Raw genomic sequence first — 15,406 nt, 5'->3', positions numbered from 1 at the left:
ACCACTCTTTTAAAATTTAATCATATACATAATTTTCTTAATATAACTAATAAGTTTAGATTTCCTTTTTTTCCTTAGTTAACCAAACATTTGGTTCTCTCTCCATACATAGGCCAATTAGAAACCGAACCTTGCTGATTTTAAGCTGACAATAATTAGTTTGACAAGTTTGTAGTGTTTCAGTGTCTAACCATTCACGAATATTCTACATAATTATAATATATCCAAATCAAATATGATCAACGGAGATCTTAATCGTGTTCTCTTCTCATCTCAGAGAAAAAGTCCATAATATACATTAACACATCGCATCAAAGAAAGTGAATATATATAAATTGGTATTATTTTATATGATATGTTACGTCGGTCTGAGCATGAGCTGCACTACCCAACGGGAATATTCCAATTAATATTGGCTCGGTAGTCGCTACCAACAGCCCAATATTATATACTCTACTAACAAGAGAACAACAAAGTTCAGTTTAATATATCCATCCCTATGCCGACAACTAAATATATATTTAGATATCACTAATGAAAAAAAAAAATTATGAATGAATAATGATAGTCACGAGTCTTACTTCGCCGGTGAAACGCATGAAACCACCATATTGATAAAACTATAGTTAAAAAAATTGATAGTGAATTGTACTGTTTGCAATGTTTTCTATCACTAAGCTAATAAATCCATTGTTAAACGAATGTGACATGTGAGTGAATCTATAGTTTCCTTGTTTGGTTGTACAAAATCCAGTGCTTTTACTCTCAACGTTTTCTCATGTAAAAGGAATTATTTCTTTTTGTTTTCGTCCCCATACCATAAACATTCTTTAGGAAAATATTTTCTAAAGAACTTTAATTTATACCTTGCTTGCCTGTACTAAAAAAATAATCTGATATTTTTAGAATTATATAAAGCAAAAAGGATAATATTTTATTTTCTTTCCAAAAAAAACATTCCCGTGAAATATTTTTCCTGGGGTATATATTGCTTAATGCTTATGCTTGCCAGTACGAAAATCTCTAATATCTTTTTATACAAAAAAAAATATATATATTCTTTATTCACTGTCAAACATTAAATAGCAAACAATTTCTGATATTTCCCAAATACCTCCCTAATACTATTATTACATGAAAAACATTATAGAAGCAAAATATAGGTGTGCAGAGCACGTGACAAGTTGAGTTAGTCACAAACTTAAATCTCAACCGTCCAATCAAACCAACAACAAAAAAAAAAAAAGCGAATCATCCAGCTGTATCCCTCGACCTTCCTCCACAGCTGGCACCGTCTTAATGGGTCAAGACAAGTTCCAAAACCAACCTTTCATTACTTATAAATTTTAATCCTTCACCACAGACGAACTTAATCCCTCTTTTAAACTCACCTAAAATCTTTGTAATTAAACCTTTTTGTTAACTACAGGTAATGACAGTAGGTTTTAGGGATTTGCTCTTTACAAAAGTTTCCCTTAACGACTAAGCCTTAAATTAGTTAGTTAATAAGCCGTCTCACTCGCTTTTAAGTTTTAATTACGCGCGTGTTTCGTAATCTCCCTAATCAGGAAAACAAAATCATCTCAAGAATCCAAAGTTTTATGGCAAAAATATAAAAACCAATCTTTCTTCTTCTTCTTCTTCGTCTTCCTCTTTCCTTATCTCTCCATCTCTGTGGAGAGAGACAAAACTTCAAAAAGGAACATTCTTTGGGAAATCTTTACTTATTCATCTCTTGCAAGCACAATGCTATATCATTAGCCCTATATGATATAAAAGCTTCAATCTTTTCTTTGATTTCAAAAACGCGTTTCTTTAGTAATAATGCCGACGCGTTTTTCTTTAAACGCGTTCTTGACGGTGTTCTGTTTGATTGTTCTGTTACCGTTCGCCGTTGGAATACGGTTGATTCCGGGAAGGATAACGGCCGTCGGTGGTGGTAACGGAGGAGGAGGTATTAATGATGGGTTTAGTAAACTTGGTCCGTTCATGGAAGCTCCCGAGTACAGAAACGGCAAGGAGTGTGCGTCGTCTTCTGTGAACAGAGACAACTTCGTGTCGTCTTCTTCTTCTAATGATCCTTCGCTTGTTCACGTAGCTATGACTTTGGACTCTGAGTATCTCCGTGGATCGATCGCGGCCGTTCATTCCGTTCTCCGCCACGCGTCTTGTCCCGAGAACGTCTTCTTCCACTTCATCGCGGCTGAGTTTGACTCGGCGAGTCCTCGTGTTCTGAGTCAACTCGTGAGGTCGACGTTCCCGTCGCTCAACTTTAAAGTCTACATTTTTAGGGAGGATACTGTGATCAATCTCATCTCTTCGTCGATTAGACAAGCTTTGGAGAATCCGTTGAACTACGCTCGGAACTATCTCGGAGATATTCTTGATCGGAGCGTGGAACGAGTCATCTATCTTGACTCGGATGTTATAACTGTCGATGATATCACCAAGCTTTGGAACACGGTTTTGACCGGGTCACGGGTCATCGGAGCTCCGGAGTATTGTCACGCCAACTTCACTCAGTATTTCACTTCCGGGTTCTGGTCAGACCCGGCTTTACCGGGTCTAATCTCGGGTGAAAAGCCTTGCTACTTCAACACGGGAGTGATGGTGATGGATCTTGTTAGATGGAGACAAGGGAACTACAGAGAGAAGCTAGAGCAGTGGATGCAGTTGCAGAAGAAGAAGAGAATCTACGACCTTGGATCTTTACCACCGTTTCTTTTGGTCTTTGCGGGTAATGTTGAAGCGATTGATCATAGATGGAACCAGCATGGTTTAGGAGGGGACAACATACGAGGAAGCTGTCGGTCTCTGCATCCTGGTCCTGTGAGCTTGTTGCATTGGAGTGGTAAAGGGAAACCATGGGTGAGACTTGATGAGAAGAGGGCTTGTCCGTTGGATCATCTTTGGGAGCCGTATGATTTGTATAAGCATAAGATTGAGAGAGCTAAGGATCAGTCTTTGCTGCTTGGGTTTGCTTCTTTGTCGGAGTTGACTGATGATTCAAGCTTCTTGTGAGGGTTAAAAAACAAAAAAAAGTTACATTCTTTTTTTTTTCATATCTTCTGTCGTCGTATTACAGAGTTTACAAAATACCATTGTTCAGGTGAGTGATTCTTTGATTTTCTGGTGTACAAAAACGATTTAGTGAGGGAGGGGGGAGAGAGATATAGAACCCTTTTTTTTGTTGAGAATTCTTTTGTCATGTTGGTACTCTTTGTTTTCAATCTTGTCTTCTTAATAAAAACCTCATCTTGGAAGTGCATATTGGTTTGTGTTCAATCTAGTTTGATAGTTTGTTACCGGTTAAAGTTACGAAGAACATAAAAATATTCATTCAGACCATTCAAGTAGTAGCAAACATGTGTAAAATGGTTATGGACAAAGGCAAGGTTTGTGCCGTTGCGGTGACATTAATGAGTATGACTATTTTGGGAATCAGAGTTTTGTTTTGGTTTCTGAGAAGCAATTATAGTCGTCCATTCATTAAATATCTGTACCAAGTCTTCTTCTCCCTTGGCAGTGATAATAAAACTGGTCAATGAGACAAGGATCATGATAAATGTTTTCGTTTCAATACCATGAGTTGCATTACATGACAAACACCATCGTTTGTCGAAACTACTAATGGGCTTTAAAGCCCAAATGTATATTTTCAATGGCTAATCAAATTGGATTCAGATTCATTCAGTGGTGCGGTAGTGGTGCATAGACTTTTCGTATGTAAGTTGGTTGTTGGATTCACCGCTGAGAAGTGAGAAGAGTCTAATGGGGCACAGGTGTCCCCGAGAAGAGGAGGCATAACATTTATTACTCCACTTTATATTCTTCTTTTTAATAGACTACAATTAGTCCCTTTATTTAAATCAATACTTTATACTAATAAGCAAGCTAAGTACATACTACAGTGTTATATGTCTCTTGATCTCTCTTTGTTTGATTGCTTCGAAGTTATCACTTTCCTTCCATATGACTTGCTTACACTTATGGTCCCACCGACTCTTGTCTTCATTGCCGATCTGAGTCTGATCTGATCTCTTCTTCTTCTTCCTTTCTTCCTTTTGTGTGTTCACCTCTCTCTTGTTAAATCTGCATTTAAGATTTTTCCTTTTACCTGAGTGAACCAAAATTATTTTAATTTTTATTGTTGATACAAAGTCTTCCCTTTTCTTAATTCAAAGTCTTCAACTTTGAAAGACATTGGTTTTTTTACTTTACTTTAGAGTGAAGAAGAACTGTTTCAACTTCTTTTTTTTGTGTGTGTCCACTCATCAAAGCATAAATCTAAAGTTGGGAAAAAGGTGGATCATCATTGGGAATTAACAACAATTTTGTATTTGTGGGTTATCTTTCACTTTTTCTGGTAAGATTTGGATCCTCATTTCTCTTTCTCTCTTAGACTCTCTCTCTCTCTCCTTCAAAGTGAAGTTTGGTACTTTCAATCATTTGATGAAGATTTGGGGTCTTGCTTTTGTTACTTCAATCATTTAAAAAATTTGTTATTTTTGAAGTAGTTACACAAGAATCTGAGTTTGCTCACTAAGAGGGTTTTAAAGAGTTACAACCAAAAAAGGCAAAAAAATAAAGTAGCCAGTAGTAGAGAAGATCCTTCTTTACTTTAGATTATGGTTGAGCTGAGGGGTCTTCAAGTGATGCAAAATATTTACTGGATTTTGTATGGATTAGTAGGTTCTTCTTGCTGCTGAGCATTAATGGGTGATATGGAAGTTGGTGTTGCCACTATTGACGATAAGGTAACTCACCCATTTGACTAGTCTCTGTGTTATTCTTTTAGATTTCTGCTTAATTTGTCTCTCTGTTTATGTGTGAGATCTTCCAAGTTCTGGACTTGATTTGTCTATTTCTCATGATTTGGGCTGTTCTTGGTTTAGGGATTCTATGGCTTGAGGGAGGAGACACCGGTAAAGGCAGTGGCTTCATCGAACCCGAGCCTACAAGTGTCGGTTTCATTTGGCAGGTTTGAGAATGATTCACTTTCATGGGAGAAGTTCTCAGCTTTCTCTCCAAACAAGTACTTGGAGGAAGTTGGTAAGTGTGCAACTCCAGGATCAGTAGCTCAAAAGAAGGCTTATTTTGAAGCTCATTACAAGAAGATAGCTGAGAGGAAAGCTGAGATCATGGATCAGGAGAAGCAAATGGACAAGAACGGATCTTTTAGATCGATCGTTTCAGATCAGGAGAGTGTGGAACACGAAAACGGCGAGTCGGTGGCAGAGTCTGAGGTTGATGATGGATCTAATGAGCAGTTCACTTGTGATGAAGATAAGCATGTGACTGACATTGCTGTTGAAGTAAATGAATTGAGTGTTGATGAGGATGAGGTTGTTAATGAAGATACTGTCGTTGTCAAGAAATGTCAAAGCTCGGTTGATCATGTGAAAGAAGAAGTCAAGGACTGTGTAGATAGTCCAATATTGGAGAAATCAGAAGAGATTGCTTTTGTGGAGCAGAGACCGGAAGTGGTCGTCCATGTGCAGGAGGAACCAGAAGAGGTTTCACGAGTTGAGGATGTTTCAGAGACAGAAGTAAGAGAAGAAGTGAGAGAGGAAATAGTAATATCAAAAGATGATAGTAAGGATACAAATGAAACGCCAATGAAGGAGGTGAAGAAAGAGAAGAAGCCTAATCTAATTAAGAAGAATGATGGAAATGTGCGGACTAATCCTACAAGAATCTCTCCCAAGGTAAAGTTTTTAAGTTCTTCAGAGTGTATGATTGTGTCTTTCATTTCTGTTTTCTGAAACGCTCTATCACTTTCTTGTCTACAGCCTAATCAGGTGACCAAAAAACCGGAAGCTAACAAGACTGTAACAAGTAGGAAAACTCCACCAAGCAAGGAGATCAGAAACATGATGAAGGCAACAAAGATACCAGCAGCACCAATCTCAAAAGCCCCACAAGGGTTTTCAACTCCAAGAGTGTACAAGCCAGCTTCACAAAACACTTCATTGTCTACATCCTACTCTTTGTTAAAGAAGGAAACTCCATCGGCTTTACTGAAAAAGAAACAAACCGCTCCAAAGTCATTGCATATCTCTATGAATCTGGATCCACCTGCTTCCGATCCTACTGCTCTTACAACCACTAGAAAATCATTGATTATGGAGCGAATGGGTGATAAAGAAATTGTCAAACGTGCTTTTAAAACATTTCAAAAGAGTTTTGACTTCAAAAATTCTGTGGACGGTGAAAACACGGCTCTTAAGCAGGTATATTAGTACTGAGTAATGTTTTTTATTTCCCCCACTTGTGCAAAAATTATCCACTGATCAGCTGCTTAATATCAGAATCCAGCAAAGGCAACTAGTATTCCATCAGTAGCTACTCGGCCGAAGGAAAAGGGCAGGTATATATACTCATGGGACTAATGGTTTCTTGCTTGGTTTACTGAAACTTGTCATTGCATGTTTTGAGTCCTAAAGATCTATTCTTGTCCTCAAAAACAGGCCTACAAAAGCAAGTAGCATGGAGAAGAGAAGTGGTACTACTGCCCATCGTTCTCCATCTCATGGACTTAAAAGCAATGAGACCGCTGAGAAACAACAAAAGGAGGTACATATCTCTCATGACCAAAATAAACATGGAGATTTACATTTAACAATGTCTGCTTGCTTACGCTAATACTTTCTACATGGTGTTCAGCTTTCCAAGTCTGGTGCAAGACCTGTAGAGAAGACACGCTTGCAGAAGAACCCAAAGGTTTAACAAAAAAAAAAAAAAAAAAAATCACCTTTTAAATTACCAAAAGATTAATTGTAGTCTCATTACTCTCCGTGTTTAGCATGCAGGAGTGAATGATGCCAAAACCAGGAGAGAGACTCTTAATCCGAAAGCAAAACCCATGCAGGGTTCTGTCCCTGTGCGGACCTTACCAAAAGGCTCTTTAGACAAGGTGTTACGATAGTTATATCGGTCAGGTTTTAGTCTGATCTTCTGGCAAAGATCGCCACCAATGTTGTACCATCAGTGTTAAGGTAAAGAGCCAATGATCTTGTTGTTATATAGAGAAGTCTGTAGTTGCCAGTATTTATTTTGTGGAAGAAGTAGTATGAGTAATAATAAGGAATAGTTATATTTTACAATTCCCTGTGTATGTGTATAGACTCCCAATGATTATGTTGTTATCTACACAGAAATTAATCGAATCAATCTACAACCCCCATTATCTAGAATTGTAAGTTTTGCAGTGTTTGATTCATAACCATCATGGGTTTGATCTTTGATCTCCTATGATTCTCCAAGATGACATCTTATTTTGAGTGTATCAATTGTTAAATCAACAAACCTTCTTCGTCTGTCTTAATCAACTCTAAACCTAAAATTTCAGGACTTTAAGACACACGGCAAGAGAAGATTGAAAATTCATGAATAGCAAATCTTGACCTTGACTACTTCTAAGAAACTAGAACAGGTTTTGCATGTTTCCTCCACAGACTTTAGGTTTGGTGAAAATGTTACCAAAGTTTCACACAAAAGAACACTGGTTTATATAGCATATTAGCATGTACTATGTAGTAGGATAAAACTGCAAAACTATGTTCTTGTTATATGGGATGAACACTATGCAGAAAAAAACCTCGGACTAGTAATCTTATTAACACTTCAAAAAGTTCTTTAGGCAAAAAAATATAATCAATTCCCAAACGATTCTATTATTTACACCGAGCAAATCATTTCTCATCAAGACCTTTTGCAAACTTACATATCGGAATCTGATCCACCAGAATCACTTTTAGATCTATCCGACATGAAATTCGGAGGCAAAACCGGGAACTTCACTGTGTTCCTCTGCTGTGGACTCCCCATTGTAGTCCTCCTCTGCAAATTTCTTGAGATCTCTACGCATACTTTATCAACCATAGCGAGAAAATCCCTAACAATAACAAACAAATGAAGTGGATTCTTTCCTTTTACAGCTCCTGCTTGGTAATACTCTGTTGTTTTCTTCACAAGCTCCATCACTTTCTTCTCTTCATCTCTAGCTAACTTCAGTTCTTCCTCAACCGAATCAAGAAACTCATTCATCTTCTTCACAAACCTCTCTCCTTCTTTGTTATCTCCTTCGCTCTGCGCTAACACTCGTCTAGCATCTTTCGCTCTAGACGTAAGAGCCAAGCATGTCGCAGCAACCGTGTCATAGTCTATAGCTGCAGCTTTCTTAACATTGGAGAACTCAGCGCTTAACCCACCAACAACAGGCAAACCGAGTCTTAAATACTCCTTCTCTTGCTCTTCCTTTGATATAACCTCGGAAATCGAACTGCTACTACTACTGCTACGGCTAAAGCTACGGTTACTCCTTCGGTTAAGCACGCATCGCTTCCCTTCGGACCTAACCACTTCTTCCACAACAAAGTTAAGTAAAGTCGTCTTCCCATCAACACTCTTCACATCGGAAAGTTTCAAAAGCGCGGTGAGGTTAAAAGCTTGAGCATCTCCTCTAGCTGTTCCCTGATTCATTCTGTTTCCGGATTTCAATATCGCTTCAAGAAGCTTCACGAACAAGCCACGTGATCTAAGCTCTGTGCAAGCTAAGTCCAGCGTCTGAAGAGACTTGTTATAGTTTGATATCTCTGGATAGTAATTAGCTCTAAACAGCAACGCGTTAAGACGAGTGAAGGCACAAGGCACAGCCTTTAGAAGACGAAACAAGAACGACTCAGCGTCGGCCAGCATTTTCAAGTCGCCGTCGAATTGTAGAATCGCTAACTGTTCTTCTTTCGTCGGAGCTATTCTTGAGAGCCTCTCGAGTGTGTCTGGATGGAAATCGTGACCTTCCATTAACGATTCCACAAGCTCATCACGAGTCATACCTAAGGATTTGAGCACGATCGCTGTGTTCTGAGATTTTCTCGGGTCGAGTATAAAAATCTGAGTCGGTAAGGCTGAGTTAGATTTCTTATCGCCGCCATGGTCTGGAGATTTCTTCACCGCCACGTAGCCGAAGAGAGCCTCCATTAAATCGCCATCAAAACTGAGAAAGGAGAAACCAAATTTTGTAAAGTTTGGATTTTTATTGAATAAACCCTAAAATTGAAAGAAGGATCTAAAAAGTGTACCTGAAAGAGCCACGATCGATTTTGTCCCAAACCATGGAATGATCAGAATCAGGGTTGACTTTATCCCAATGTAAAGGCTTGAGCTTTACCTGACCATTTGATCCTTCCCCTGAAGATGATGATCCTTTAGGAGCTGGTGGTGGTTTTGAAACTGATGAAGACAAAGCCGCAGTCTTTTTCAACGGCGGAGGTGGCGGTGGAGATGGACCACTCTTAGGCTTAGGAGGCGGAGGAGGAGGTGGGGCACTCTGTTTCACCGGAACTGGCGGTGGCGGTGGTGACGGATCTGATTTGGTCATTTTGAAGGACTCAGTCTTTACATGAGGAGGAGGAGGAAGAGTGGTGGTGGTGTTCTTGTAATTGTCGTTGTGAACTACACTTTGAGAAGTCGATGATCTTCCTCTGAGAAGAGGAACCTCCGATTTCTTCTTGTTCTTTGAATAAATCACATTCTTCTCTTCGTCTTCTTCGCCGCCGTCGTTGCCGTGAACGATCTCTTTCTTAAAGCTTCCACTTTTATTGTTCCTCTGACTCTGCGACTTTCTCCAATACAACACATCGAGACCATTCTCGTCAAGGATCAAACCCTTTACGTTTCCGCCTAATCGAGTAAACCCTTCTCGAGCTAAGGTCGTTTCAGCCAACGGAGGAACGGGCGGAGGAAGCGTGTTCTCGACGCCGCCGACTCTGTTCCTTCTTCTCCGCCGTGCGATGACGCACTTATGGAGGAAGAAGAAGAAAACAGCTGCTACAAGTAAAGTACTAGCCGCGGTTATAAGCACAGCCCTCGTGATCTTAGCTTTGTCTGATGAAGAGAAAGATGTTGGTGGTGGTGGCGGCGATGGAGCCGGAGATGGAGTTGGAGCGGAGATTGTTTCATTTGGGAAAAATGTTTCGATGTTTTGAGGAGAGTCGGATTGAGAAAAGGATTGGTTAGGGAAAAAGAGGATTAAGGAGAACAAAATTAGGGTTAGATGAGGAAGCCATGGCTGCATCAACATGGCAGCCATGGGGAATTAACTCATTTGCAGAGAACTGTGAGAGAGAGAGAGAGAGATCAATGAAAAAGGTAACGTTTTGTTGTTTGTTGTTTTGTTTGTTTCAATTTGGTTTTATTTTTACAAAATCTGAAAGGAAAAAAGAGTGTAATTGACGAATCATTTAAAATGTTGTTACTTTAATTGTGGGGTTTTGTGACTTGGGGGTTTGTTGTTTGACAATTGACAATTTGACATCGTCGTCGTCTGTAAAAGAGGCAGAGTAGTTGTTGATCTGTTTCTGTAATGGAAATTTCGTGTGTGTCTATTTTATAGTTACGTAAATACCCTTCTGTTGGGATGAAAGGATACAGAGTAGAGAAGGACAATTTGGTCGTTGCATGTTTTTCAAAATTTTCCTTATAAAAGACTTGTTGTGCCGTGAACTAAGTTTCATCTAACCCTAAGACTTGTTGTGCCCTCAACTAAACTTTTGAAGGATCAAAGTATAAATTTTATTTTAATAGGGTCAAAATATAAAATTTGTTGGGTTAAGATGAAAGTTTTAAATTTAATGGATCAAAATACAAAATTTGAGGGGGTCATTTTGTTATTTATAAATAAAAATATACCAGTATTTTTTTTAATGGGGTCAGTTGACCACCTCCCACCTTACTGGCTCCGCCCCTGGGTGGGGTTGACCTTATCTTTGACTTGGTCTTTTAGTTTATTTTCGTTATGATTTTGGGCAAAAGTAATAATATGGATTCACATGCTATATACAAAGAAAAAGGTAACTAGGTTATTCGAATGTGTCAACAACAACTTCGGAATGTTGTTTTAAAGTCACGAAGTTAGAGGAACAAAATAATCAATTCCTTGCGGCATCCTACCTTCATATAAAGAATGGAAAAAAAACCAATATCTATCTATAAAATGTGGCGTGAAATAAATGTGTTAGTGTTTCGGTTCGGCAAATAATAGTAGTTTTATGTCTAATTTAGAATTGTCAAACTCAACCGCTACCGGATCTTTCGGGAAAATGTAATCCATATAAATATGATTGTGGATTATATACAAATTAAAAACGTATGAATAGAATATTATGAACAAGATTTTTATCTTGGAAAATGAGAAAGTGTGAACGTGTGGGTGTGTAATCCAAAGGTTTTAATCAGAAAATTTTGAAGATCTCTTTCTAGTACTTACTCCTAAGATCCCTTGATAAGCTGAAATGATACAACCCCTAAGATTAGTAGTTAATAGGCAATCATAATGGCCCATCGTTAACTTTAATGCTCCACGCGGTATCATACTCGTCGAACGAAACTATTCGTTTTTGTGGAAGTTATTTGATTTAACAAGTCTTCTCTATAAGAGACCGGATTTGTTTTCTTTTTTTGCTTGTATGTTCATAAGCGAAAACTTGTCTACCGGTCAACTCCAGCATTCCTAACCAAACCGTTTTCTTCGTCAAGGTAGATGTGCCTGTTTCTTCTTAATTCGTCAAACTTGTAGACTTTTTGTTTCCTCGATCAACTTCAGTTAGAATCTAGATATAATTTTTGTTATTTGAAATTGTGACTATAGACTATAGTTTATAAAAAAAATCTATAATTTATTATGTTTTTATAAGCAAGATAACGTATCGTTTTTCGTCTGTTATATTAATGTATAATTTAGGCTTACCAACTAAATATATTGGATCGGTAATTCCTAAAGCAATTCTCCCTAATTCTTCTTTTTGCAATTTTCTATACGAAAAGAAGTTGTTATGTAAAAATTTCTGAAAAACGGGTTATCTTTTTCTCAAGACGTTAAATAATTAAGGTCTGAAGACTGAAGTCGTTAAGAACTAGAATTGGCCATGACATATTTGGAGTCCTATGCATGAGAGACCAAAAGTTTCAAAACCCTAATGCTGTAGTCATGGAAGGTTCCACACCGACAAGCTTTGTTTCCTCAATTTCGTTGTCAAGCACTTTCATTATTAACGCCTTGTAATGTATATTGATACGGACCAAACATGCATGGCCATTTAAATTTACACGACAACTAAGTAAGACTACTCGTCCCACGTTCATATTTACACGTTTTTAGAGCAAGTAAATTATTATTTAAATTGTCTGTTTGTAGTGTACGTGAATGATTGGGCCACAACAATTAGTTCATATACAATTTGAGTTTAAGCCCAAATTAATTCTACGCAAATTCACGACAAAACGTTCCAAATTCAGAATCATTAATCTTTAAAATTTGACTGTCCTTTATTACTTACCGACTCACGAGAAGATAAAAAGAATTTCAACAGTCTGATATCATCTATGCATGGTTTTACTATAAATAAATCACCCATGCAAAGCATTTAATAAGAAGATATCGTTCTGATCATAATTTTGGTTGAAGCTGATTTTATAAATATCGGGGAAGATGTTTGGATGGGGTTGCTTCATCATGATCGCATCAAGTTTGGCAGCGATAGTACACGCTGCTATTAATCTTGCGTCTGCTTTAGGGTATCTATGAGATATATAACGGGCAAAACGATTTGTATCCCCCTCCAAGAACTTTTATATAGCACCACATCCACCTAGTTTTTAAATTTCGATCTCTGTTCCACCAATTTGTAAGTTTTAGTCCAGTATCCCCCTAAATTTAAAGTTCGAAACTTCTCTCCACACATTATGCTAAAATCGTGGTTTATCATTGGTTTACTGTTCCAGAAAATACATTAACCGCATGCCAACAAAATTAAACCGGATTAACCCAAAAATTAACCCAAATCGACCTGATTCAACCCGTTAAACAATACCCATTTATCCTAAAATCCCCAAATCGAAGAACTCTAGAACCCGTTAAACAATACCCATTTATGAGCTGGAGACGAATGCGATAGTCGTTCATGACGAGACTACTGCTACTGCTACTGGGTCAGTTCCGCCAGAGGAAGGAGGAGAAGGTCCGATCCAAGACGATGAACCCGACGATGAAGATCCAAGAGAGCGAGACGCGTTTGACATCGAGAAAGCCGTAGTGGAGTTTATAAACGAACCATCGATCGTTCATGATGAGTATCCGGACAGTTCAAGTGATGAAGATGATGATGCTCGTCGGGTGAGAAAGCGGAACAACATCAGAAAAGTCGATGGGACTTTGTACTATCACCAAACATTCTTCAACGCCATTGCATTTAAGGAAGCTGTACTCGGACATGCTCTGATGACTGGATGCAACATCGCACAGTACAGGTATGATAAAACCAAGATTGGATTTAGATGTGCTGGAGATGGATGTATTTGGCGCATATATTGTGCAATCACTAAGAAATGTAGGAGGTGGAGGGTGAATAAGTACATTGATAAGCATACATGTAATCTGAATGGAGATTGTGAGATGTTGAAGGTTCTTGTTATCTCTAGGTTGTTTCTAGATCAAATTAGAGAAGAACCTGAGTATTTCATGCCAATGAAGATAGAACAAACCATTAAAGCGAAATGGAAGATCATTGTATCCAGGCCTCAATGTCAAGCTGCAAGGAATAAAGCTTTGAGATGGATTGAGAAAGAGTATGATGAACAGTTTGCAAGGCTCCAAGATTACGCGGCTGAGATACGAGAATCAAACCAAGATTCAACTGTTGAAGTTGACACTATGACTAACGATGCATGAGAAGAGGTATTCAACAGTTTCTATGTCTACTTTGATGTGCTCAAGAGAACATGGAAAAATTCTTGTAGGCTACTAATAGGTTTAGATAGAACCTTTATAAAAGGTAAAGTTAAAGGTCAGTTGCTGGTTGCTTTAGGTAGAGATTCAGATAATGCTATCTACCCAATAGCATGAGGGTGTGTACAAGTAGAAAACATAGTAAATTGGTTGTGGTTTGTGAGGAAGATCAAGGCTGATTTGGGACTAATGGATGGTGATGGTTATATCATAGTCTCTGATCGCCAAAAGGTAATAAACATTCTGATTTTGGGTTCATTGGTAATGTGTTGTATTTATTCAGTTATTAACCTCTTGCTTTTTTTTTTCAGGGACTTATCCGAGCTGTTGAGTTAGAGCTACCAAAAGTTGAGCATAGAATGTGTGTCCGACACATTTATAGCAACTTGAAGAAAAGCCATGGGAAAGATAAAGAGATGAAGAAGTATGTCTGGGATATTGCATGGAGCTACAATGAGAAGGATTTTGAAGCAAACATGATCAAGCTTCAAAACTACAGTGAGATTGTCTAGCGTGATGTTGTAAAGTCGAAACCAAGAACTTGGTGCAGGGCATTCTACAAGCAAGGGAACTTCTGTGAAGATGTTGAGAATAACTCAGTCGAGTCATTCAACAACTCCATTTTGAAAGCCAGGGACAAAGCATTTGTGCCAATGCTTGAGACTTGCGATGGTCAGGATTGCCAGGAGATCTGCTGAGTCTCATGAACACAATGGGAGATGCAGGCCATATGTGTCTAAGTTCCTTGCCAAAGAATTTGAAAAAGCTTCCGAATGCCAGATAAGAAGGAGCACAAACGACAGTTACGAAGCTACACTTAGTGGAGTTTCTCATCGGGTAAGCTTGACTGAGAGGACTTGCACTTGTCAAAAATGGCAAATCTGTGGCATTCCTTGTGAGCATGCTTATGGAGTCATGATTGATAGGAAGTTTGAGTTTGAATACTATGTGTGTTTCTGGTTTCGGACACCTATGTGGAGGAGAAACTACACAGAAGGCCTTGTTCCACAAAGAGGACATGCTTATTGGCCATCTACCAACCTCCCTAATGTGCATAGACCACCATCACCACCGCAACCTGGGAGGAAGAAAGGAAAGGAGTGTAAGAAGGACAAAAAGAGGAAAAAAGGACCAAATGAGTCTCCTTCGAAAAAAGCACCTAAAAAGTTGAAAAGAATAATGCATTGTGGTATGTGTGGTGAAGCTAGTCACAATTCTAGGTTTCACTCGAAGAAGAAGTCTTCTAAACAGATTAGTGAGTGAAGTTTTCAATCTACCTTGTGTTAAATAGTATGTGAAACTGATCTTTATTTTGCTTCATCTTGTGTCTTAGATATTTGAACATGCTCAAGGCACTCAAGTGAAACCGTCTCAAGGAGTTGTGATGTCTCAAGGATGATCTAGCAAGGATGAAGGATTAGGAAGTGTTAGATGGGTCTGGTTTTTGTTTTCCCATCTGATTAGGATAATTAATGTAATGGTCTATGTATTAGGATGTTTAACTTGGCTTATGTATTGGTTTTGAACCATGGATGCATTTTTAGGATGTTTAATTCGGCTTATGTATTGGTTTTGAACCATTTGTGTCAATGTCTCTGTTTTTTGTTATTTTGGTATCTC

General features: G+C 38.4%; 3 protein-coding genes and 1 pseudogene across 6 annotated transcripts; 3 read left to right on the top strand and 1 right to left on the bottom strand.

The window, feature by feature from the left end:
* Window positions 1-1,089: 1,089 nt before the first annotated feature.
* LOC104776545 (putative galacturonosyltransferase-like 8) lies at window positions 1,090-3,268 on the top strand. The gene has a single exon (XM_010500642.3). It carries the CDS (start codon window positions 1,825-1,827, stop codon window positions 3,019-3,021), a length of 1,197 nt encoding a protein of 398 aa, XP_010498944.2. The 5' UTR covers window positions 1,090-1,824; the 3' UTR covers window positions 3,022-3,268.
* A 435-nt stretch (window positions 3,269-3,703) lies between these two features.
* LOC104776544 (uncharacterized) lies at window positions 3,704-7,196 on the top strand. Of its 4 annotated transcripts, none has more exons than XM_010500639.3 (8): window positions 3,704-4,366; window positions 4,693-4,757; window positions 4,896-5,708; window positions 5,793-6,233; window positions 6,312-6,370; window positions 6,471-6,576; window positions 6,667-6,723; window positions 6,806-7,196. In XM_010500639.3, the coding sequence occupies exons 2-8, from the start codon at window positions 4,716-4,718 to the stop codon at window positions 6,926-6,928; spliced, it is 1,641 nt and encodes a 546-aa protein (XP_010498941.2). In that variant the 5' UTR covers window positions 3,704-4,366; window positions 4,693-4,715; the 3' UTR covers window positions 6,929-7,196. The 4 variants fall into 4 exon arrangements, with proteins under 4 accessions (XP_010498941.2, XP_010498942.2, XP_010498943.2 ...); XM_010500640.3 differs by having other exon boundaries at window positions 3,760-4,366; window positions 4,690-4,757; XM_010500641.3 differs by having other exon boundaries at window positions 3,801-4,366; window positions 6,813-7,196.
* Window positions 7,197-7,587: 391 nt separating this feature from the next.
* On the bottom strand, window positions 7,588-10,345 carry LOC104776543 (formin-like protein 4). Its single transcript, XM_010500638.3, has 2 exons — window positions 9,084-10,345; window positions 7,588-8,998 (listed from the first exon to the last, which is right to left on the bottom strand). The coding sequence occupies exons 1-2, from the start codon at window positions 10,091-10,093 to the stop codon at window positions 7,723-7,725; spliced, it is 2,286 nt and encodes a 761-aa protein (XP_010498940.2). The 5' UTR covers window positions 10,094-10,345; the 3' UTR covers window positions 7,588-7,722.
* Window positions 10,346-10,822: 477 nt separating this feature from the next.
* LOC104778848 (uncharacterized) lies at window positions 10,823-15,049 on the top strand (annotated as a pseudogene).
* Window positions 15,050-15,406: the final 357 nt, after the last annotated feature.

This window comes from Camelina sativa, chromosome 3 (assembly GCF_030686135.1).
Source record: "Camelina sativa cultivar CO46 ecotype springtype chromosome 3, ASM3068613v1".
In the NCBI taxonomy this organism is placed as follows: domain Eukaryota; kingdom Viridiplantae; phylum Streptophyta; class Magnoliopsida; order Brassicales; family Brassicaceae; genus Camelina; species Camelina sativa.
The sequence above is the reverse complement of the archived record's forward strand: the minus strand, read 5'-3'. Positions and strand labels throughout refer to the sequence as shown.

Bases quoted from the DNA above. Each gene is read 5' to 3' on its own strand.
- LOC104776545 (XM_010500642.3), top strand. From the start codon at position 1,825: ATGCCGACGCGTTTTTCTTTAAACGCGTTCTTGACGGTGTTCTGTTTG.
- LOC104776544 (XM_010500639.3), top strand. From the start codon at position 4,716: ATGGGTGATATGGAAGTTGGTGTTGCCACTATTGACGATAAG. The intron at 6,234-6,311 runs GTATATTAGTAC...GCTTAATATCAG, and splicing joins AAAACACGGCTCTTAAGCAG to AATCCAGCAAAGGCAACTAG. The intron at 6,577-6,666 runs GTACATATCTCT...CATGGTGTTCAG, and splicing joins CTGAGAAACAACAAAAGGAG to CTTTCCAAGTCTGGTGCAAG.
- LOC104776543 (XM_010500638.3), bottom strand. From the start codon at position 10,093: ATGGCTGCCATGTTGATGCAGCCATGGCTTCCTCATCTAACCCTAATT. The intron at 8,999-9,083 runs GTACACTTTTTA...CTCCTTTCTCAG, and splicing joins ATCGATCGTGGCTCTTTCAG to TTTTGATGGCGATTTAATGG.